The sequence below is a fragment of the Tinamus guttatus genome, unplaced genomic scaffold (assembly GCF_059628265.1).
Source record: "Tinamus guttatus ecotype Peru unplaced genomic scaffold, ASM5962826v1 Tinamus_guttatus_pri_ptg000211l, whole genome shotgun sequence".
Taxonomy (NCBI): domain Eukaryota; kingdom Metazoa; phylum Chordata; class Aves; order Tinamiformes; family Tinamidae; genus Tinamus; species Tinamus guttatus.
Window position 1 is genome coordinate 6,398,527 of NW_028288745.1, and position 22,622 is coordinate 6,421,148.

General features: G+C 42.5%; 2 protein-coding genes, 1 long non-coding RNA gene and 3 other non-coding genes across 6 annotated transcripts; 5 read left to right on the forward strand and 1 right to left on the reverse strand.

Moving 5' to 3' along the window:
* The first annotated feature begins 13 nt into the window (after positions 1–13).
* On the forward strand, positions 14–2,934 carry LOC148594731 (uncharacterized). Its single transcript, XR_015913345.1, has 4 exons — positions 14–42; positions 1,127–1,178; positions 1,742–1,789; positions 2,801–2,934. It is a non-coding gene; the product is annotated as an uncharacterized LOC148594731 (long non-coding RNA).
* LOC148594732 (small nucleolar RNA SNORD78) lies at positions 174–236 on the forward strand. Its single transcript, XR_015913355.1, has one exon. It is a non-coding gene; the product is annotated as a small nucleolar RNA SNORD78 (small nucleolar RNA).
* Positions 1,596–1,675, forward strand: LOC148594733 (small nucleolar RNA SNORD79). Its single transcript, XR_015913350.1, has one exon. It is a non-coding gene; the product is annotated as a small nucleolar RNA SNORD79 (small nucleolar RNA).
* LOC148594734 (small nucleolar RNA SNORD47) lies at positions 2,890–2,965 on the forward strand. Its single transcript, XR_015913356.1, has one exon. It is a non-coding gene; the product is annotated as a small nucleolar RNA SNORD47 (small nucleolar RNA).
* Positions 2,966–4,084: 1,119 nt separating this feature from the next.
* Positions 4,085–5,914, reverse strand: HEBP2 (heme binding protein 2). Its single transcript, XM_010213357.2, has 4 exons — positions 5,828–5,914; positions 5,471–5,606; positions 4,918–5,083; positions 4,085–4,304 (listed from the first exon to the last, which is right to left on the reverse strand). Exons 1-4 carry the CDS (start codon positions 5,900–5,902, stop codon positions 4,130–4,132), a joined length of 552 nt encoding a protein of 183 aa, XP_010211659.1. The 5' UTR covers positions 5,903–5,914; the 3' UTR covers positions 4,085–4,129.
* Positions 5,915–7,374: 1,460 nt separating this feature from the next.
* On the forward strand, positions 7,375–22,139 carry NPL (N-acetylneuraminate pyruvate lyase). Its single transcript, XM_088524431.1, has 12 exons — positions 7,375–7,453; positions 14,226–14,297; positions 16,036–16,109; positions 16,439–16,526; positions 17,667–17,724; positions 17,808–17,883; positions 18,626–18,718; positions 19,181–19,329; positions 19,508–19,554; positions 20,338–20,422; positions 21,007–21,046; positions 21,735–22,139. The coding sequence occupies exons 2-12, from the start codon at positions 14,233–14,235 to the stop codon at positions 21,881–21,883; spliced, it is 924 nt and encodes a 307-aa protein (XP_088380557.1). The 5' UTR covers positions 7,375–7,453; positions 14,226–14,232; the 3' UTR covers positions 21,884–22,139.
* The last annotated feature ends 483 nt before the right edge of the window (positions 22,140–22,622 follow it).

Below are 22,622 nucleotides of genomic sequence, written 5' to 3' on the forward strand. Positions count from 1 at the left end.
GAGTGGAACTGCTCCATGCAGTTGGTAGTGTTGCCAGCAAATGTAAGTTGCCAACAAACTGATTGTATGCAGGCAGTTGCCTGGATTTTCTTGGCTTTTGATTTATGTTTTGGGACTCAATTTGTTTGACCACTCTTGAGAATGGAAATTCTATAGGCAGGGGTCTTACAGGGTTGTAATGATGTTGCCAAATGTCTGACCTGAAGCAATAATGTGGACTATTCTTTACTGAAAGACCCTGTAAGTGGCTGTAGCTGTAAATGTGGTGGCAATAGAGTAATTGACTGCTTGATATGAAAGGCAATTCTGTGTGGCTGTGGATAAGTGGGAGCAGCCCTTTGGGACTTGACGTTTTTTGGTTCTTAAGTGATGGTCTGTCGCAGGAGATGCAGAGTTGCTATCTTTAGGGTTTTTAATGGGGAAAGATGTTGTGAACAGTGTTTAAAAGTTACTCCTTGAGGTTAACTGTTATCTGTTGTCTTTCAACAAATGTTCCTTGTTTACTTGGATGTGACTTTCAATTACATAATAGCTTCAGTATGGTGTGGTAGGAGTTCCATATCTCAAAGAATGCCAAGTCACATGATAATGTTATGGAGAGAAATAGCCTCACTTAAGCCTTGGAAGCCTTAGAAACTTGTGTGGCAGTACAGATCAAATGTATCATATCACAAGAGTAGAAAATTATTTGTATGCTGCTTACCAAAAGATCCATGTTTTGCCTTTCAAGCTTTCAAAAGTGCTTGGCATTTGGCTTCACTGGTGTGTGAAGCTATGATAAAGTCATCAGACCATGTGGGAAGTGTAGGTAGCAGAAATACTTGATCTTTAGTGGGAATGAGTGGCACTGCTCGTGTTCTGTCTGTACCTCTTAGAGGAGAGTGTGTGTGATTGGTTGCATTCCTTTTCCTGGAGCAGAGCTGGTGAAATGTGAGTGCTGCTGGCTGCCATCAGAGCATGTGCTAGTCTGCGCTTTGCATTCACAAGCACCAGTTGCTTCAGTCTGTCTAGAACCAGTTGACTGTGATGGTGATTGTAACAGTGTGCCAAGGGGTTGAGAATCTTAATGAGATTCTGAAGTAACATTAGCCATGTACTGAATTGTTATTTCATGTGTGTGTCTTAGATTTGCTACTGGAAGAGCTGCCAGACACTTCATAGCAGTGTGCTTGTAAAGGGTAAGATGCTTGTTTCACATTTGCTATAACCCTTTTTTAGTACTTAAAAGTCACTTGCTTTCCATATCTGGAAAAAAAATGGTGTGGGCCAGCTGCAATATGCAACTGTTGTGCACTGCTTGATTTTCTAGTTGATGAGAAGGTGTGTGGCAACATGACTGTAGAGTTAGCATCAGGGCTCTGCTGATGCTCCAGAAACCACCACATGATTAAATTATACAGTGGGCCTTTGCAAAGAGTAGCTCTGACCTTAAAGTGTTGGAGTAATTGGGGAAATGGTTTATCTGAATGGCTGGATTAAGGCTTTTATGTGATGTGAGTGAAGATATGGCTAGCAGCAGGGTCTGAAATGCTGATGTTGGCTCCTCTGGAAAGGAGAAACAAAAGTAGCAGGATGTGAAGCTTCTATAAGGGCTGTACTGTTGGTGATGATTGGTTTTTAAGCAATGGGAATCTCTCTGAAAGAGGATGAGGAGGACTCTTAAACTGAAACAGTACATGCACCTGAGCTAACTCCTGAAGTGTTGCCAAGGAGAGTGTTAACAAAAAATAATTTTTTACAGGGTGATGCCCATGGGAAATTTATGAAGCAAGACTAGCTTCTGTCTGAGGTAAGATCAGAGCACAGCTTCCAGACTGCAGGCTTTGCTAAGTGGTGAAAAGCTGCCTTTAAGCGTGCATACCTGGCTGGTAGTGCCTGCAGACAGTGGTAGAATGGATCTGGTTTGTGTAGCTTGAGTATGTTCTCAGCCTTCCAGTTGCACTTTACTGTGGGGATAAACATGATACCACTGAGCAGTAATTAACTTCTCTGTAGTTCTGAATTAGATGTTTATGGGAAGAGCTCTTCCAGAGCAGATGTGACTTGATACCTTCCCAGTCCCTGAACTATCAACACTGGTGAGCTTCATGTAGAGTACTGCTCGTATGAACAGAAGATGTGGCCTCAGTGACTTAAAGATTTTTTTTATTAGTCAATACTTTCAGCAAGGGGAAGTAGTAAAGAAACTGAGGTGGTGATGAGGCTATTTCAACTAGTACCACATTGGTAACATAGTTCAGCAGAATGCACAGTAACAAGTGTCACTCCTGTCTGGTTTATCTGACAGTGGACTGACAGTGCAACACTGCTGCACTTGAAGTAAAACAAAACCTGTGTTCTGTAGCTGGCAAAAGTTATTGCTTATATAGTTATGATCTTAAGTTATATTGGTTGTAAACAATTTTAAGATAAAGTTCTAGCTGATGGAAAACATCTTTCCTTCTGTGGACTTGTATTTGCTTTTGAGGATAAGGTTTCAAGATAAGAGATGTATGGAATTTGTATTTTAGGCATCAAAACTCAAATGTGATTGAAGGAGACTTTATCAATGGGCAGCATCCCAAATCAGTAGCTAGATGCTTTTTTCTCATTCTTGTAATGTTAGTAACTATTTGAAATTCAGCTGGGATTTGTAAGATTTAATATGTACCTAAGTGCTATAATTAGAATCTGTTGTTAGCTGGCACCTGAAATGTAGTCTCCTTTAAGTTGTTAGTTTGCTAAATACGATTTCATAGATGTATAATTAAACTTGCATATTGATTCTTGCTTGTTCTAAAACAATTCTGTTCTTCCTCAGGAAAGGACTATTCTGTCTGCAGCTTCATTAGGTAAGATTACACAATAAATAGATTAATATTTTCCTAAAGACCTTTGGGGAATATTTGTAGCCACTGATGAAATTTGATTCTGCCAGATGAATTACTGTGATAACACTTATTTCCGTTCCACTATTTCTGAGGCTACAGAACGGCTGAAAAAAGCTTTTAGCAATTTGCTACTACACATGTTAAGCTTGTTTTCTTGATTTAGGTTGTGAGGAAGATTGGAAACTACTATGAGGATCTGAAAAGTGAGTATATGTGACCACAGTAATACTGAGATTTCTTGGCTGGAACAGATGATGATTACAACCTTAGCTTGAACTCTCTCTCTGAACAGAGATGAAAATCTAAGGTCTGATTTGTTCCCAGCGAGCTGCTTGTCCATTTAGTGCCCTATAACAGTTCCTGTGTCTATCTTAATAGGGGGAAGATGGCAGAACAAGGGGCTACAGTCCATGAACAGCATTAAAAACCCAAGGCTTTGTGGTAATAACTGATACAGCTTGGAACCAATAAAATCTTGCAAACTGCTTGTTGTTGTGAACTGATTTTTTGACTTGCTCTTGAAGCTCCAAGCTATTTTTGAAAACTTCAAAAGGTTGACTTAGAGCAGAGAAAGGAAATAGGAGTTCTGCAAAGTCTTCTAACTTACAGGGTGTCAGACATGCTGTTATTGGTAGCATTAAGACAGAATGAGTTAGCTTGAATCGTGTATAGATATGAGATAAACTGAAGACTAAGTAACTTAAGGTTGTAATGAAGTAGCACTTATTGTTTAGCTTTTACACCTATAAAATAGTACTGCTTGTGAATTTTAAAAACAGTGAAAATTCTGTAAAGATGTGAAGTCTGTTATGCATCTCCAGCAAATGTACACATGCATAGAGCTTGGACACTGTTAACCTTTCTCCCCTGGCTTCTCAATGTGGGGAAAAGTCAGTTCTGAAGAGCCCATTCTGCTTAACCCTTGGATAATGCAGGTGTAGCACTTCTAATGAAGTAAACAGGAGATTAAAAATGTCCCGTAGTAATGGCTTCAGATCATAATGTTTTCCCAGACCTTTTTGGTAAAAGGAGTGGAAAGGAGTCACTTCCACCCAACTGGTTTGAGCTACCTGAATTTAAGCTTCACCTGGAAAAAAAAGAGCTGAGCTCTTTTTAGCTAGAGTAGTCTTCTGTCCTAGATAAAAAGCTTCTGTATCTGTGTGGAAATTTAGTTTCTTCTGCACTCTAAAGCAAGAGCTGATCATTAGGCCTGTTTTCATCCAGAACTGATTAGTAGCTTCTTACTATTTTCCCTTGTATTACTTCTTAAAATACCATACTTCATTGTGCCTATTAAAGAGTTTGAAAGGACTGTCATAGCCTGCAGTGTAGAAGAAGTCTTCGTGGAATAATTGGCCTCTGTTTCTTAGGATTCTGGCCAATACTTCAGCTTCCTCTGCATATTTCTCTGGTGAGGCAAAACCACCAAAAGACCTAGGAGAAGGGAGGAGAGGGGTTTTATCAACTTGTAGGAGTTTAAGGTAGGATCGAAAGTGTGTCCCTTTTCTTTCTACAGAAGAGAAGTATGAGGCTTCTCAACTATGTAGTTATTAAACTGCACAGCTGCTCAGGGAATGCATGGCTATTGGTGCTAATTTGAAAGGTTATCAAAAATAGCTAGGTTGCTTGTGATTGCAGAATTATGAGCTAATAACACAGAGAAGGCAGAATGACCTGTGCTGGGAATTTTTGATGAGCTATAGGTAGGGGTTAGCTGATCAGGGATTTAGCTCTTTTTGTAGCCCAGGAAATGTGCCCAAAGCAGGGATGCTGAGGGCTATACTTGCATGAAATCCCCTCAGCCCAGAATGTGAGAATCTGCTGAAAAAGGAGTGTCTTAAACCTTACAGACAGTTCTTCATCCTCAGCAGGACACCCTGGGAGCCTTTGTATGCCCATCCCAAAAGCGGATGGGAATGATTTCTAAATCCCCAAGCTTGGCTCATCTAAGGCTCTAGCCATTACTTGGACATCAACTGAGGAAGAATATTCTATCCTCTTCATTGTTAAATCCCTTTCACTCTCTGTGAGGCATACTGCTGCTCACCTGATGAAGATGCCTGCAGCCTTTCGCTCTTCAACAAACACATCAGAGTCACTGGGCTGCGGAGGGGAGTCCTGATGTTCAAAGGGCAAAAAGAAGGAGATCTTGAAGTCTGTGCAGCCAGGCTTTACCAGGCATGTCACTGGGACAGTCATATCAATCTTCATTTCTAGAAGAAAATAATATGCTTAGGTGCAAGTAGGGGCTGCCTCACCGTTACTGCCAAGGTAGATGTCAAGGCAGCCTCTAAACATTCATCTGAGGCAAGGCATTGCTGCCTTCTGTTTTCCTCTCTCCCTGACTTTCTACTCCTTTATAGGCTGCCTGGGGCCCTGTTCAGGCTGCTGCAGCAGCTTCTCTCATAAGATCATTTGAACAAAGAATTAACGCTTCTTGCTTTGTGTTTGTCAGAGGATGTGACAGCTCAAAAGAGGATGAATGGGTTAGAGCAAGAAAGGGGAACTGCAGTGTGACCCAGCTCCTTTAATACATTTTCTGCTCAGCTTTGTCTCCCATGTACACATCTTAACAGTGCCAAGCCAGCATAGCCTCATACCTTTCTCATTCTTTCCTTGGATATAGTGGAAGAGTTTCCAGAAGCCCTGCCGCATGGCCTCCTTCTGGGTCTCTCCTCTGATGACAGTGCTAACCCACTTGGCAGTCTCATACTGACGCAGCTCGTAATCTTTTGCCTAAAAAGCAGCAAAAAATCACAGTAACCACGAAGCTGGCATTTATCCCAGTTTATTTTTCCCTGCCCTACTCCAGTGTCCCCTTCCACTGAGGAGTGACCCACTTTTGTAGGAATGCTTCCCAGTTTCTGCATGCTCAGGTGCGGAATGCCAAATGTACCTTAGCTCTGCAGCACCCTGACTGCAGAACTTCATTTGCACCCCCAGCCTTCAGGCATTACCATGGTCTCAGCTGAGCTCCACCGAGGGGACTGCAGATCCAGGGACAGAAATGTTTGCTTGAAGGATTTGATCATCTTGCCACTGCTGAAATGCAGACACAATTCATTGGTCTTTTTCTGACCCATGTGTTATGAATAAGAACAAAGTATTGGGGCTTTTCTGCCTCATCTCATGACTTTTCTCAGTCTCTAGTTTCCAGCCTTTCAGTAAAACCTGCTGCAGTGAGAAATGACTGGAAGAGTTCAGGCAAGAGACAGGAGTTTTCCGGAAAGCAGTTGTCCCTGATATTGTGAAAGGCCTCACTAGTTCCATGCTCTTGTTACTGCTGTTACTGTTCCCAATTATTAAAAAAAATAATAATAAAAAAACCCTAAATGCTGATAGCCCTGAAGCAGAGAGCCAAGAAGTGGAACTGCAAGAGAACTGCTGTGGGAGCATTTGCCTTTCAGGAAATGCTGCCTTGGTGCCTCTGTGAGGTGAGGGCATTTCCTGACTGCCCAAGAAGTGTGGGATTCTGCAGGCAGCATCCGTAAGGAAAACGGACTTGAGATGATCAAGCGCTTTTCTCCTGGATTAAAAGGTATGGATATTGATGTGTATTCTAGTGCTGGCAGTGCCCACAGTTTTATTGGGTTATCCAGTAATAATTGATGTCTTACTTAAAGTCTCAACTCCTGTAGTCCTGCAACTTTATAAGACTTAATGTATTTATGAGTACATGCCTACTTTCCTAATTTTCCATCCTAGAAATGATAAGACTGAAAATATGAAAAAATCCACGTAACTGCGACAAAAGCAAGCAAAAAAAAAATCAAAATCAATTTGTATAATCATATCTGGTTAATTTTTTGCATCTTAGGCGGGTCAGTATATGATATTTGTCAATACCAAGTAGATAGTAATGCATTCTGAGAAAATTTCTGTTACAAAACTGTCCTTATCAAGAATTTCAGATAGGAAAGACAACATGTTATTAAGTTAGTGTTTATCTGAATTCTTAGGTCAGGGCTTGATGTTACATTGTCTTTCTGGAGCATGATTTGATTGCCTGTTTTCTGGGTGTCAAAACACCCATAACTCTGCCCCCATCTTTAATGTGACAATTTGTGAGCGTTAAGGATGTTACTTTTTTGGGGGGGGTAAAAAACAAGAGCCGATTCCTTTCTTGCCTGTTTCTTAGAGCCCTTCACATGAAGACAATATTTCTCAACACTTGCAGGCATACCCTGCTGTAGTCTGCTGTTGAACACTGCTAATCCCCTGCTATACCCTGATTTAGGTGTGGCCACAGCTTTTTGCTTTGGAGTCTATCAAGGTGAAAAGCTTTTATGGGAAAAAAGTGAAATTACAGGAACTGGTTTCACTTCCGATCATTAAAATAATTGTAAGTGCACCGCAGAGAGCACTCATACACTGAAAACCTTTTTCCAGCAGTTTCTCCAGCTGTCGCCATGGAACGAGGGAACATTGGAGAACCCCCCAGCAGGATACCGATGCCAGTAGTTAAAAGCAGGCACTCTTCTCTCTGTCCCAGCTTGAAGTTCTAGCATAATTGCTCAAGTTCAGCAGTGCATTTACCAGGACCGGTCACCAGGAACTGCTACATGGCACTATTACTATGCCATGTAAGTATAGTGAGCTTTACTACCTTCTAATGTGGTTTTGTTGATAGTGCTTTAACATAATAAATGAGACATAGCAAGAAGCAGGAACACAATATTTTTATTAGAAGCAAATATTCTATACTGAAACTTCTTATGGTAGCTATATTTTCTCTTGTTAATTCAAAGTCAAAGATGGTATTTCTTTGCTATGCTTTCGCTCTGTTTTTCTTTACTACCTCACCATCTGCTGTTACACAAAGAAAGTGGAGAAAGTAGCTGTACTTACGTTTTGGAGAATCAACTCTCCTTAATCCTTGTAGCTATCTCTGCTTCTGAGGCTGCTCACGTTCCCCACATGGTGCGTGTCAGCGTTTATTTTGGTTTCCTCGAGCTCCACCCATGCCACGTCCCTGCTGGTGGGAGATGCTGTTATGAAAGCCAGGACCTCATAGCCTTTTCCTCCTGTGGGTCTCACTGGAGATCTCCCACACAAGTGCCAAGAGCCCTACGTCCTGCCCACGAGGCAGCGCTGGCTCTGGTATGTGATGTGCCTGCATAAACACTTTTGCATCCTTGTGCAACAGCCACCGGCTCCCTGACAATCCTGCCTGCCCATGCTGGAGTCAGTTCTCTGGCTTGGTTCTCTGCTCTCCAGAAATCACATAAATGCATCAATAACCTCCATCTGTCTGTCTATTCACTGCCCCTACCCCTGCCCTAACTGCATGAGAGTGATGGTGCAGAGCAGCAGCTTTCCCTTTTTGCCCCGGAGCAAAATGGTGGGTACAAATCTGGCTAAAAACAAACAGCTAATAGCATCTTTATGCAATTTTTGCTGACATGTTAGGAAATACAGTGTTCTTTTATAATGGGCTGTCTGTTTTGAATGGTATTTGAGAGTAATCAGCCCCCCTAGCCCTTGGGTGTCTGCACAAAGGGCTTATACAAAACTATTATGAAATCCTACCGTGTTTGTAGTAAACAGAATGTAGCTGGATTCTTTGGGTAACCAGCTTCAGCTCCAGATTTAGTTAAGTGCCAGCAAAATAGAACAGATATTTGAGTCCTGAAAACATGTCCTATGTTTGGCATGATTCACGCAAATCCCTTGCAGGCAAATTAACCCAAACTTACTGGGACATTTGAGATCGATAGGTGAGAATGGCTTTTAGCAGAAGCCACGTATGCTGGCAGGGAACTCTACCAGTGTGCTGTGTCATACCCTCCTTGTCAGAAGGGTATGGAGGGAAACGATGGCCAAGTTGTAGTTGCAGACCTCTCTCTAATGCAACTAAAGTGGCTCTCTAATTAGAGAGGAGTTTAACTAATCAAACCTATTAGAACATGGTAAGGACTAAAATGTAGAGCCAGTTCTCTGTGGGTTCAGCATAATTAATTTATGACCTTTACTGGTGTTCTGCTTTGATCAAATAGGAGAAAAGCGGCAAGGTGTTTTGGAGAAGCAGAAGCTGTTGCTTGTGGTGTTTACATGGGGGCTAAAGGCATGCCAAGGCTTGTACATGTTAGTCTGAAGTTAGGCCCTGTCACCCTGGTGCTCACGCCAGGTGCATGCTAGTAGTTAGGAGGGCTGCCTAACCCAGCTACCACACTTAGGTCCATCTCAACACTTAGCTTGAGCACATGCACGGACAAATACTGCCTTGAAAGGGGAGCCATTAATTTGTAGATAAACACAAGCCCACTGTTGTGTGGGCTTGTGTGAATTGTGTGTTTTGTCTCTGAAGCAGAGAGATCCAGAACAATCACCAGCCAGTGTGTGTGTGTCCAGTTGATGTTTCGGTCTCCAACAAAAAGCTGACTGTTCTTGATGGAGTAGCCTGAGACTGGAAAACAACACTCACTGTTTTCCCCAAGAGGTTGTTTTCCATCACTCTGTTGTTTTTCACGTGCACATTGGGAGGATGCGTTCAGCAATTGGGGGATGCCAGGCATAACGGCATGTAGCTACCTACGGAGGAGCCATAAATGTACTAATTAAGCAGTAACTAAACCTAAAAAGGGGCCTAATATGTCTCTGTTTAGTGTCTCATAGATGCATGTGGGACTTGACTGGTATTTGGTAGAATGGCTGACAAAGCAATGATTTCCTGTACTGTTGTCTCAAAGTCAAGGAGAAATAAGAGCATAATAATAGCACCAATAGCACTAATACTATCACTAGCACTCAAGCTGGTGTCTCTGACTCCACGGAAAGCCCACAGTTCCGTCTCAGCTGTAAGGAAATGAATTCAGCTTCCCCCTATATAATCATTACAGCTATAGCCTAGAGTAAGAGCGAATACAAAATTTATGTAAATTTTTACAAACAGAGCTCTGGTGTTTTACAGTCTGACAGGAGGAAAGAGGCAGGCTCAACAGGATAGTCCAGTGTTTGAAGTCACCAACAGTTCACACCAGAAGGTAGTAGTAGTTAGCAGGCTTTGTAGCGGCCCAGCACCTCTTGCATCTCGCCTGCCGGATGGGTTCTCGGGTAAGTGCCTCCTGCCCTGCTCTTGTAGGTAGGAACGCGGTCCCTAAATGAACATGCAGAGATAACTGAAAAAATGGTGGGCTCTTTTTTTTAAGGATGTTTTTGTTCTGACAGCACTTCAGCAATATGGATTGAGGACCATCATGGTATGTATTGTTTAACACAGGGCAGACTGAGGACTTCAAAAGCACTTGCAACCTCTTTGTGAGCGTTTGCATTGGTTTCTGGGCATTTGTCATGTGTAGCTATAGGAAAGTATTCTCATTCTGGCCTGTTGATCCAGGTAACTGCATCAATACAAAGTGCTGTGAGGTGTTTCTCCTTATAGCACATGCTATAGATTGGAGCCTTAAGTTACTGTACTTCTTGAAGCACTTGAAGAATCAGTCTGAGGGCATGCAATCTGCTGTTCCAGTTAGGCAGCCCTTGCTCGCTACAAATGCAGTCTGTCTGGAACAGGCGATTTCAGGACCATCCTTAAGATCTCTTAATCGTTTTTTAGTGTCCTCCCAGTGTCCCAAGCAAGCTTTAAGGCTGTGGGTACTCCCAAAACAATCCCACCACGGAGCATAAATAAGGTCACCTTAAAATCTGCCTGCAGAGATGAGTGATGTAGATACGTGCATTTTTATCCAGCAGCTTGTTGCACTGTCTTTAAGAGATTTTATCTATATACATGTATTTAATGCAGAGAAAAACAGAAGCAAAGTTATAATTTAATTACTCCAAAGAAATCTGAACACCTTACAGCTTAAAAGATAGGAAAATCCACATAGTACTGTCAAGAGTGTGACAGGTCCAGGGAAGGGCTGGGAAAGTCAAAGGCAAGGATGGTAAATTGTAGTCATTGCAGAAATTGTTGGAACTGTTCCAATAGCAATAAATCTATATATGTATACATAAAACAGACCTTGGAGGAAAGTTGTGAGACCTTTGGCTTAGGAAATTAAGCAACCTCAGAAAAACAGTTAGCAAGTTCTTAACAGATAATGTCAATCCATTATGTTCACACATGGCAGCCTGCTTGCAGTTCAGTTTCTGAACAAAAACGTGGTTCTTAAATGTTTATAACTTTTCTATTTGAAGTTGGCTTATGCAGTTAATTATGTAAGTTTTTGAGATTAATATTTATTTATTTTACTTAGGGAAAAATTGCTTAGAGCTATAAAAACTCAGTTTTTATTCCTTTAATTATTTTTGTTAATATTATTTTCACTCGTTTCCTTGTCATACTTAGAGCTTTGGCACAAGTGACACTTCTTATTTCTGTGGTAAGTCATTGCACAGCATGCTGCAGCTTTACAGAACTGCAGGCAGCCTAAACACTTCTGCCTTGCCCAAAATCTACAGTGTGGACTTTGGATTCTCCCCTGAATATGAATTCACATCTTCATATTCTCCTGAGTATAAATTCCCACAGTCATTTAAGCTTTTTAAATGTGGTTGTTCATTCAAAAGATACATTAGGCATTAAACATGCCCTTAAAGTGTCTTCTTAAGTGATTATAAAGGTGAGTAATGAGGTATTTTAAATGGCCACCACAGGCTCATTTCTTTCCCTTGGGGGAGCATCATGCTTTACATGCTGTATTCACATACACATCTGTTAAAGCCCAGTCCCAGAGAAAATGACAGCTGAGTGTGAATAGCCCACAGTGAGCATATTTTGGAGTGGAGGAGGAATGCCACAAACCCAGGCTCCTGAGATTACTATGTAACTGCGTGAAAAAATGCGCTCCCAGAGCGCAGAACAACAGGGGATTTGTTCTCTTTGCTGCAGACACTGCAAACTCACAACACACCCTAGTGTAAGATCTGAGGGGGCACCCGTACATCATGTTAACAGGTGATGACAGTCCAGTGGCTAGATCTGCTGAGAAGATTCAAATTCAGGACATGGCACTGGTTTTGTGGGATGGAGGGATCAAAAAACAGGCTGAAGGAGAGGCAGGTGTTGAGGAAGCAGGGAGCCAATACTCTTGTGTTTTTGTATGTTACTTCGTGTTTTTACATACACAGATGTCTCCTGGCATGCATCCATACACCAGAGATGACTATTATCTGAAGAGCTTGCAGGCAAGATAAGCATGGTGAGGAGCACAAGAGCTAAATATGACCTCTAAATTACAAGTGAGAAACCAAGGCACACGGACTAATAGTCTATTTTTTTGTTCTAATGCTATAACATATGGTAATGTATGTAAAACTTCCTTTTACTATAATAACAAGCTTGTGTTACGTTACTTATGTGTAGTTTTAAATTTGGTCTCCTTTTGGACAATCTCTTTTTGTTAGGGAACAGAAAAAAAGATGAAATATGTCTAACATGACCAGTTGTAATTGCTTAGGAAAAACATGTTTTAATTGGCGATGCTCTTTACCACAATTCCTAACTAACCCTTGAGCACGTGCGTTGGCTGCTGTAACAGACACGTGGCCTCTAGTGATCGCTTTATGACAAATCAGTCTAGATTTGGTTCCTCATTTACTAAGCTCAGCCTCTACAAGCCCCTCTTGGCCTGTTTTATCTTGCCCTGCACAGCGGTTATGTGGATCCCCAGCAAACAACTCCATGAGTGCTCTGACACTGCCAAGCACAGTGTAGCATAAACGTATTTCTTCATCGAGCTCCAAAGTGCAGACTTAGATAATTTAATGTAGTTGAGCTTGCACGAGTTACTCTACACTAAGCCGCAGACTGCAAAACAAACATGTTCCTAGTTTGCAGCCTAGCTCCATAGACCAAGTATGTGCCTGTTTTTCACACAGTGACTTATGGCTGGGAAGAAATCCCTGCAGAAATTCATAAGACTGTTTTCTAACCTTCCTTTGAAATCACCCCCCAGTAGCCTACAGTCTGGCTGGACTATGGTGAGCACTAACAGTGCTCACAGAGGTGACCTGTAACTCCCAACAAGCCTGTAAAAGCATTGCTCTTGCATTGCAGAGGATTGTAGAGACCGTGGCTATTCTAACAGCTCCTCCAAGAGTTGGGGCGGGGAAGAAGGAAGAAGGCTCATGGAAGAAGGAAGGAAGTCATGAGAAGATATCTTTGCTCGGAGAAAACGTCAGATGATGCCAACTTTTCTCTGCCCTTCAGGCAAGCAGTGATCCATGTCTTTGCCTTTTTTTTTTTTGTACATAAGGGTATTTCCATTGCCCCCCATCTAGACTGCTCTTTCCCACTGGTAAGTTTAGGATTGGTGCAAACTGCTTTCAGAAATGCAGTGACACTGGCAGGTTCTTAAATGTTCAGCAAAGTCAAGATGATCTAAATAAAAAAAAAAAAATTAAGGGGCGCAGCTCGCTGGAGGTGTGAGCTGGTATCAGCAGCCCGCCTGGGCCGTGCCTCGCAGCCGGGCTGTGCTGGGGCTCCCCAGCCGCCCTCGGGCGCTGCCCTGCTGGCGAGGCTCGGCAGCCCCAAGGCTTGGCCGGGGGAGCCCCCTCCGCACGGGGGTGAAACGCGCCTGGCGGGAGGCGGCGGGCTCGCCCGAGCGCTCCGTGAGGCGCGCGCCGCCCAGCGGACACAACGCCCAGCGCCCGCCCGGCCCAACGGCGGCCGCCGCGGGGCCGGCCCCAGTGCAGCCTCGGCCCCGGGGGAGGAGCGGGCGGGCGGGTGGGCGGCGGCGGTGCCCGCTGGGCCGAGGCCGGCCCAGAGCAACCCGGGAGGTGGCGCGACCGCGGCGAGGTGAGGGGCCGGGCCGGGGCGGCGGGGCCGGGGCGGCCGCGGGTGCGCCTGGCGCGGCGGCCTCGGCTCCGGCCTCGGCCTCGGCGCCCGCTCGAGCTGCTGCTCGGGCGGGATGCGCAGCCCTGACGGGCGGCGCTGGCCGGGCCGCCCTCGCCAGCCCGGGGGTTTTAGCCCTCTTGGGTGAGGAGAATTCGGTCTTCGCTCTTCCCCTTTTTGGTCACTGTGACAGTGTCCCCAGCTTTCTTCCCCTTTCTCAAGCGAGGGTGAAGGGGGATGAGCCTGATTTTCTGCAAATACGTTCTGCCTCGCAAGCTGCCGGTATCACTGTGCATGTGTTAGGCCACAACCTATGCATGAAGAAAGAGCAGTAAAAAAAATGTCCAGAAGCCACATGTGTTGTTCGCGTTTCTACCCTCGGATGGGACATGGGGCACATTGCAATAAGTTTCCCTGTCAGCAAAAACTCAGTAATTCTCTCACGGTTCTCCACTGCAAAAACCCTTGCACAGGTCACTACTTTTGGACTTTGCTTGTTGAGCTTTCTTATTAACAGTGGTCAGCTGAAACAATACAGGATGGGAATCGTTATTTATTTTTTTTCTTTGTTTACCAAGCAGTTCAATGGCACCCAGAAAGAAGTTACAGGGTCTTGTAGCAGCTACGATCACTCCAATGACTCCTGATGGGTAAGTATTAGTCTGCATCGCAGTCTTTGCATGGTCAAAATTGCACTGTCAGCTGTTATCATGAAGCCTTATTTTTCTGCTTCCTTTTACAGAACTGATGGTTGTTTGGTTTTATTTTTCAATTATCTCTCTGATGAATTTACCCTTTCAGTTTCGGTGGATAGTATAGAGCTTAGAGTGTACTTCTGTAACTAACGGTTTAAAAAGCTAATCCTCTTCCATAAAGCCATAAAAGCATTAGGTTAATTTTGAAGCCAAACCATCCGTCCCGTGAAAGAAGGGCTAAGTAGGATGTGAAAGGACCAGGTCAGTCCCACTAGCGCTAGTGGGTTCCCTTCACCTCTGCAACCTCTGGTCTCTCAGCGAGTGCTCCCAGGAAGATCTGGGGTGAGAAGTGTTGGGTCAGTCTTAAGTCTTTTTCTACTACTTTTCTAGGTGCAAACGAAACTGTGGTAAGATTATATGCACATTGTAATATTTTCAAGCTTTCTAAGATATATTATAGTTCAATCACAAAGTAAAATCACAAATCACAAAATAAAAAGAGCACTTGAGATCTAGGAAACAAATGTCTAAGTCTGATGTCCAATTACACTTCTCTTGGCCCTAAGTCATGCACATTTTCATGTGTATATATGTGTGCAATGATCAGTTTAAGCAAGAAAACATTGCAAGACTTGAAAGTTTTGAAAATGATGGCAGGCAAATCAAAAGTTGAAATTCAGCCTTCCTCAAGGAAACATTGATTAAAAGATTTCTTCCATACTGCATTTTGATGTTGCAAGATTGAGGTGTTGCAGTTTGCAAAGGACTCTGAAATATTCTGATAGAAGATGAGCCAAGAGCTCAACAAGTATTTGAGGGAGATGATGGAGATTTGCTAATGTGCTCCTTTAAAAGAGAGCCTTTTCCTTTGATAGGTTTGTAAAGCAAGTACTATATCAGTCAGAGAACTCATTTGCATTACAGTCACTGCTTAATTTTATGCTTTAAAGGAAACTTATTTCTAATTTTCTTTTTTATTACTACTTGAGCTTATTGAAACACAACATTTGGAGGATGGTCTGGTCCCTCTGCTGGGAAATGCACCATCATGGCCAGATAGATCCTACGAGAGCAGCTATGAAATTTCAGGTTATGTGTGAACCCAGTAAAGGTCTCAGAATTGACTTCCAGACCATACCGTTGCTGTGCATGTTTGGCAATTTAGAACAACAATGAATATTAATCACTGATAAAGTAAGTTTGCTCTGGAGAGGACATAAACTGAGAATCCTAGTTTCCCTGTTTGTCATGGAAGTCTGTTTCTTTCCTCATCCTTTTTAACAAGAGGTCAAAGTCACATCTACCAGATACCATTTTGCAGTCTGTATCCTGCAATGAGGAAAGCTTATCTCTTTTCCAGCACTTCACAAACACCACTGTGCTCTCAAGAGCACTCTTGTTTCCCTAATACTCCAAAAGTCTTGAGTGCCTCATAATCTCCCATCTCTCCTCAAAAACGCCTTTTGCTATGACAAGCCTTCACTAATTATCAGGTGAAATAACATTGGAACAGCAAAAATTTGTCAAGAGAAAGAGGAACTGGAGGAAAGTACGTGAGTTGTTAACTCATGCTGAGGGTATCCTATCTCAGAGATATCCATGTATGTATAAGTGTAAGGCTTCAAAAATACCTAAGATTTCTGTGGGTAGAGACTTACAGTAGCTGAGGTTCCTAAGCTTCTTTTCCTTTCAGACAAATTAACCTCCTGGTGATTCGTCAATATGTGGATTATTTGGTAAGCAAGCAGAATGTGAAGAACATTTTTGGTAAGTTTTTTTTTTTCTTTTTGAAAAAAAAAGAAGAGTTTTATCCTTTGGATACCAGTGCTGTCATAGCTTGCCTGGGAAGAGCTGTAATGGGAAGCTCTGTTGATGTGGGATTATAATAGATGTTTGATTCACAGTAGAAAGAGTGTAAGCAATATTTCGGGGATCTGCTTTTGCCCAATCCTCATTAGTATGCAGACTAAAATCTGAAAGTGAACTGGGGGAAAAATATTTCTGTTTAATATCATAAAAATGTCAATAAGTGTCTTCAGTAAAACCAGTGCATGTAGGGGCAGTCTCAGCAAGCGTGTTGTGTTTTATTGAAACAGTGAATGGCACAACAGGAGAAGGCCTGGCCCTCAGTGTCCAGGAGAGGAAGCAGCTGGCAGAAGAGTGGATGCGCCAAGGAAAAGACAAGTGAGTAGCTGAGAGGGAACAGGAAATCCCAGAGTTCAGGTTATGATATAGACATCCCTGAGTGAAAAGCCACATATGTTTGCTGGTGACTTTTCCTGGAGTGTTTTGTTGTTGGGGTTTGTTTATAGAAGAATGTCCTTTATAGAAGGTCCTTTATAGAAGAATGCGTCTTTGTCGCTGACAGGTAGCTGGTATCTATTTCCACTGCTTAGAAAGTTGTAGGAGTCCTCTTCTCTTGGTACTCTGTGGAGCTGGAGGGGAAAAAAAAGAACTCTGGACTGTGTGCTTTTCTTATTCTTGAGAAGAAATGAAAGAAAAAAAAGAGTTCTGCCTGTTTAAAGCCCTGTGAGCATTTCAGAACCTTTTAATACAGTCACTGAATGATTTGGTATGGGAGAAGCTGAGGTGCAAAGTGTTTAAGTGCTTCCCTGAAGATGCAGAATCCACGGCAGAGGGAGGAATTCAACCCACTTCCTCCGAGACTGTGTATCTGATACAGGTCTACTTTCCCCCTCACCCCAGTACCTGTCAGAGTCCTATTTTACTCAGCCCTGTTTCCTCTTGGAGAGGAGGAGGTGTTTTGGGGTGGGAGGTACAGTGAGAGAAAATAAACTGGTGTGAAGACTCCCACCAGTTTACTGTGTGGAAGTAAAGCAGAAACACAGAAATGGAACTGATTAACTGGAAGTTGGGAAATTATGTTGAATGGAGCAGGCAAACAGTTAAAGATGATGCCATGAGGCTGTTGTGCTCCTCAATTCTGCAAAGCCATGGCTTCAGAAAGCAATATGCTTTAATATTCTTTAGCCTTCCCAGCTCCATATAAATCTTCACATCTAATAAAATACTAAGATTTTTCACTCCTGATGGCCTTGCAAATATGACAGGAAACACTAATACATGATTTATTTTGCAAATGTGCGTTTTTTTTTCTCACTACTAGTTGCTTGCCAATGTAGACATTTTCTCCATGTGTTTGTTCCTCAAGTCAGCACAGGTTTAAATCCTTCTCAGTATTAATTTAGCTCAGTAATGCTCTTGTTTTGTGGCTCCCCGATCTGAATGGATTCATTTTGTAAGTCTGGTATTTTTCACCATCAGTGAAGTTTACCAACATCTTCTGGTTTTGTTCTTATGCAGATTGGATCACGTGATCATTCATGTGGGAGCGCTGAGTCTGCCGGAGTCCCAAGAGCTGGTGTGTGGATGATGTAATTCCTTTTCACAGTGTGTGGAATAAATGTAAAGCGGATGTACCTTCAGGTATCTTGTCTCTTTTAGGCAAGACATGCAGCTGCCATAGGTGCAAGTGGTATTGCCGTAATAGCCCCTTTCTTCTTCAAACCCACAAACAAAGGTGAGTGATGTGATTGTTAGACCTGGTCAAGCCATTAGCAGCATTTTCTGGAAAAAAGAGCTCATGTGCTCTGAGGAGCAGTGATGACAGTGCTGTTTCTTGTGGAGCAAGTGTTGCCGTACCTTAGGTCTTAGGAGGGTTAGCATCGCTTGGGTCTGTGCATCTCCTGTTACCCCAAAACTTCTAGTATTGAGTATTTTGCTTTTAACATAATAAGCATAATATGAAGGAACCAAATGATGTGGAACATTGTGACAGAAATGTTCTAAGATTAGTCTGAATGAAAAGGTGCATATGAAAGTTCCCAAGAAATAGGAGAGAATGCATTGCAAGAATGGCCTGTACTCATAGCCAAGGGCACAATAAGCAGCAATCAAGCTGGTAAATGCTGAGGAATAATGAGAAGATGAGCAGAAGATCTTTGCTGTGACAACAGTAGAAAGGTAAAAAGACTTCAACACATTGCTTTTGCCATTCTTCTTCCTGCTGTGCCAGCAGGAAGATAGACCATTGTCCAAGGTTTGTAGAGGATGCAGTGAACAAGGTTCTGAGGAAGAAGATCAACCATAATAACTCTTCGCTTCTTAAAAAGTTTACTGTTCTGTGACTGTGCACTGTGATGCTGAAATGTACAAGTCAGTGAAATGGCATCTCCACAGACTGTGACTGCTGTGAGTCTGAACTGCCTTTCACCAGGGATAGTCTCCTCCTCTTATGGGGCTGCTTGGTTGCTTTCTTCCAGATGAGCTGATTGCTTTCTTACGGGAAGTCGCAGCCGAAGCCCCTGCTGTTCCATTTTACTACTATCATATTCCCCCTCTGACAGGTGTAAAGAGTAAGTACTGCTTGCTTTGCTCTTCCTGAGGCAGTAGACTCTTAGCAGCCTGAATAAACTCAGTGGCTGAGTTCTGTAAGACTCACTGTTCAGGAGAGGAATAAGGAATAGCAAATGTAACCTGTTAACTAAGATACGGGGTGCTTTTGGATGTATGAGTCTGTATTTATTCTTAAGTAAATTGTTGCCAGTTCATTCACAAATTTTCACTTCTCTGCGTTCTTTTCCTTCTGATTTGGAAAAAGGAATACTGAGGGAGGATGGAAAGAGAACTGTGATGTAATTTGGGGCAAAATGACATTAAAATTATTTTACTGGTTGCTTTACATAGTTTACCAGGCTTATGCCAACAGGGAGTAACTTGTAAAAATATTAAGTCTCTCTCTGCCCCCTTGGGAGGAGGCAGGGAAGTTTCACAGGATGAGGATGTGTTTCTTCATATGAGATTGCTCTTCTGCACAGTTCATGTTGAAGAGTTGCTGGATGGGATAAAAGAGCAGATCCCAACCTTCCAGGGTGTGAAGTTCAGCGACACGGACCTCTTGGACCTTGCACAGTGTATAAACAAGAACAGCAGAGAAGAGTTTGTGTTTCTTTATGGGGTGGATGAGGTAAGAGGTTCCTCTTAATAATGATTTTTTTTTCTTAAGGCATTCTCTTGCTTCAGCCTGGAAAAAAAAAGTAGTGTTGGACACCGAGTGCCAGAAGTTTTGCTGTTTCTTCTCCTTTTTAGAAAGTTTGCTATACAAAGTAAAAATATTCTTTCTCCCTTCTCCCATCCCAAACTAGCAACTGCTGAGTGCACTGGCAATAGGGGCAGATGGAGCAGTTGGAAGGTCAGTATGTCTTGGACTCCTTTTCCACTTCCCACAAACACTTTTCTGATGTATCTGCCACACACTGCATAGGATTTTTCTACTTCTATCATAGCAGTGGGGGCTTTTGCAGGATAAGGCTGCACAGTACAGAGCAGCCTGATGACCTAGCTTAAGTGCCAGCAATGGCACCATTGTGTAACCTGGACCTCAGAGTGTACCAGTTTGGGTGATTCTTGCTGCAGTCTGTAAGGTGGCCCAAGGGTTATTACGTGTTTTTTTTTTTATCCTTACAGCACCTTCCTGAAATAGGGAATTTCTTTATCTTCATTGTATGGCAAGGAATCAAAGCCCAGGGAGACTAAATCTCTGCCTTTTTCACTCTGTGAGAAACAGGGCTCTAGAACCAATTTCTAAATTTTTTCTCCTACATGCTGGGCTGCTTAGATGAATTATTGTATTTTTTTTCTCTTGTGTAGACAATCCATTAAATGAACAGTAAACTAGAAAATCGATTGTCCTTCTGTATTGCCTAATTGTTTTATTATTATTGTTGTTGAAAAGCAGTTCCATTTGGGAAGAAATAGGGAGAGAAATCCAAGCTTTGAATGGCTTTTTTAGGGCTTGGCATACTTATGATGCCTGTCACTCTAAACACATGCACTGGACTGCATGAAGCTCTGTCACAGTGCATTCTGATAATATTAAGACAGAAGACCTGTGGGCTACTTTTTCTGCTTCAGTGGTTCTTCCAAGCCTCCCTTGCATCTGCCAATCTTATTTATTTATTTATTTATTTTTCAGTACGTACAACTACTTGGGCCAGAAGAACAACATGATGTTGCAAGCTTTTGCACGGCATGACCTTTCATTAGCACGGAAGTATCAGGTACAGGTTACCTTTTTCCCTGAACAGCTCCGCAGTGGCCACACGCCATGATTCTGAGGATACCTTGTATGAGGGGGATGCAGAAAGCTGTTGCTAGTCAGTTCTGGCTTGCCCTTTTTTCATCCTAGCCTGTTTCATGATTCGTGAGAGGTTCTGGGTAGGCAGTATAAAAACTGTACCCAATATCTGCATCTTCCACTGGGACATAAGACATCCCTCTTTTGTCTTAAAAGAGAAGTGACTGTAGGATGAAACTGTAATAGTAAAGGATGGTCTGCTTTAGAAACCTCTTTGTCAGGCAGTGGAAATTGAGATTTACTAACCTCTACAGCCTGATATGAGACTTATCAGTATTCCCAGACAGCTGCAGGGACAGGTTGAACAGCAGTGATATTTTGAGGGGAGTGATGGTTTTCTTAGATCCTTCTCTCTCTTCCCTGTTTCAATGGAATAGAACTAATATTTCCCATAGACTGGCCAGGTTTCCCAAAGCTATGCCCCAGTTGTATAAAACGTAAATACCATAATGCTTGTATGTCTTACAAACATGACTGAGTGAATAAAGGGCTGTCTGTCTTTTGTAGTTTCTCACTGGTGAATTTCTTAACTTTGTCATCAAACTAGGTAAGTCCAACACTGTCCATGTCATTTGTTATATTAAAAAGTAGATTCAGTGTTCCGGAAAGCCTCATGGTGCTGAATTTCCTTCCTGATAGATTTCACGAGAGAATGTTGCACATGGTATTTCCTGAGTTAGTAGCAGCTGGGAATTGAACAAAGGGAAGGCAACAAAGGAAAGCCTCCCCAAAAGATTCCACTCTCCCTTCCTTCTACTGTGAAGTTTTACATCTTAAAATATTTTTTCTGTAATTTATCTTTTTACCTTTCTGTTATCCTGACTCTTCTTGTGTGTGTTTTTATTATTATGTCTTCAAATGCCCATTTCTGGCTTCTTTTCTTTGAGAGTCATTGACCTCAAATGATGGTGACCCAGCAGGAAAAAGCAGCTCTGATGCTTGTCTCCTGTTTTTATATATTTTAAAAATAACTCTGCTCAATTCTGTACAATGAGAATAAAGACAAAACACTTTGAAATAGAATGATTTGATAGAAGAAAAAGCAATTTTTAATACAAAAAGCAGTAAGACCAACAAAGCTGGAGTGTTGTAGGGAGACTGATTTAATGCTTTGTGGTTTGCACACTGTGTTAACTGTGCTTTTGCTATATGTGCTGCATGTGAGCTGCAAAGAACCTGTATGAATCTGAGTTAAATGATCTGTAAATTACCTGCTTTCTCTTTTGTCTGCTCAGGTTTTGGTGTTGCTCAGACTAAAGCGGTAATGACTTTTGTTTCTGGCATTCCCATGGGACCGCCACGTTTTCCACTTGCTAAGGCCTCGGAGGAGTTCATCGCCAAGGCCAAAGCCAAGCTGAACAGCATTGTCTGGCCTACCGACTGATTTCACTTCCATGGGGATTTTCCCCATGGACAGTGAATCCCTTTTCTGGGTCTCACTACCAGCTGGCACACTCCCCATGTGACAGGCTGGTTTAGCTGTGACACTCTTCAGGGAATTTGCAGGGTGCCTGAGTCCCTTCCTGTTAGGGCTGATCTTGTTGGCACGCATCTAGCTGTCTTTTCATTTAACCTTACACATCTCCCTGGATTCCTGCACACCGCAGGATGAGCTGTTACATCTAAAATAAGGACATTTTCCTGGCTCCTTCTGCACAGAAAACAAGATCTATCTCTACCCTCCACTACTCCCACACACTTTGTTCTCCTCCTTCACCTGCATCTCCAGCACTGCCCTATGCTTTGTATACACCAGTATGACACCGTCTGCTTGCTCAGACTGGTATTTTACTCTGTCATGAAATCCTAGTCCATTATCGGCAGTAACAAGGAATCTGTTGCTTTGGGGCACTGTCTACTCTGGTTAAATCCTGTTTTTTATCCTTTTTCATTGTCTTAGTGCACCTTCATTTAATGCAAAATTTAAAGAAACTTTTGTAATTTGAGCTTTTGGCCTACTAATGAATGGATATTTCTTTATCTTTCTCCTTGCAATGAAACTGAATCTAGAATTGAACTGTAAGGCTCTGTATGCAAATGCTATGCAAAATATACTGTATTACATGATTTGGAGAGCATCTATGATCAGATTAAGGTCCTGTTTTGCACCCTGTACCTGTCCC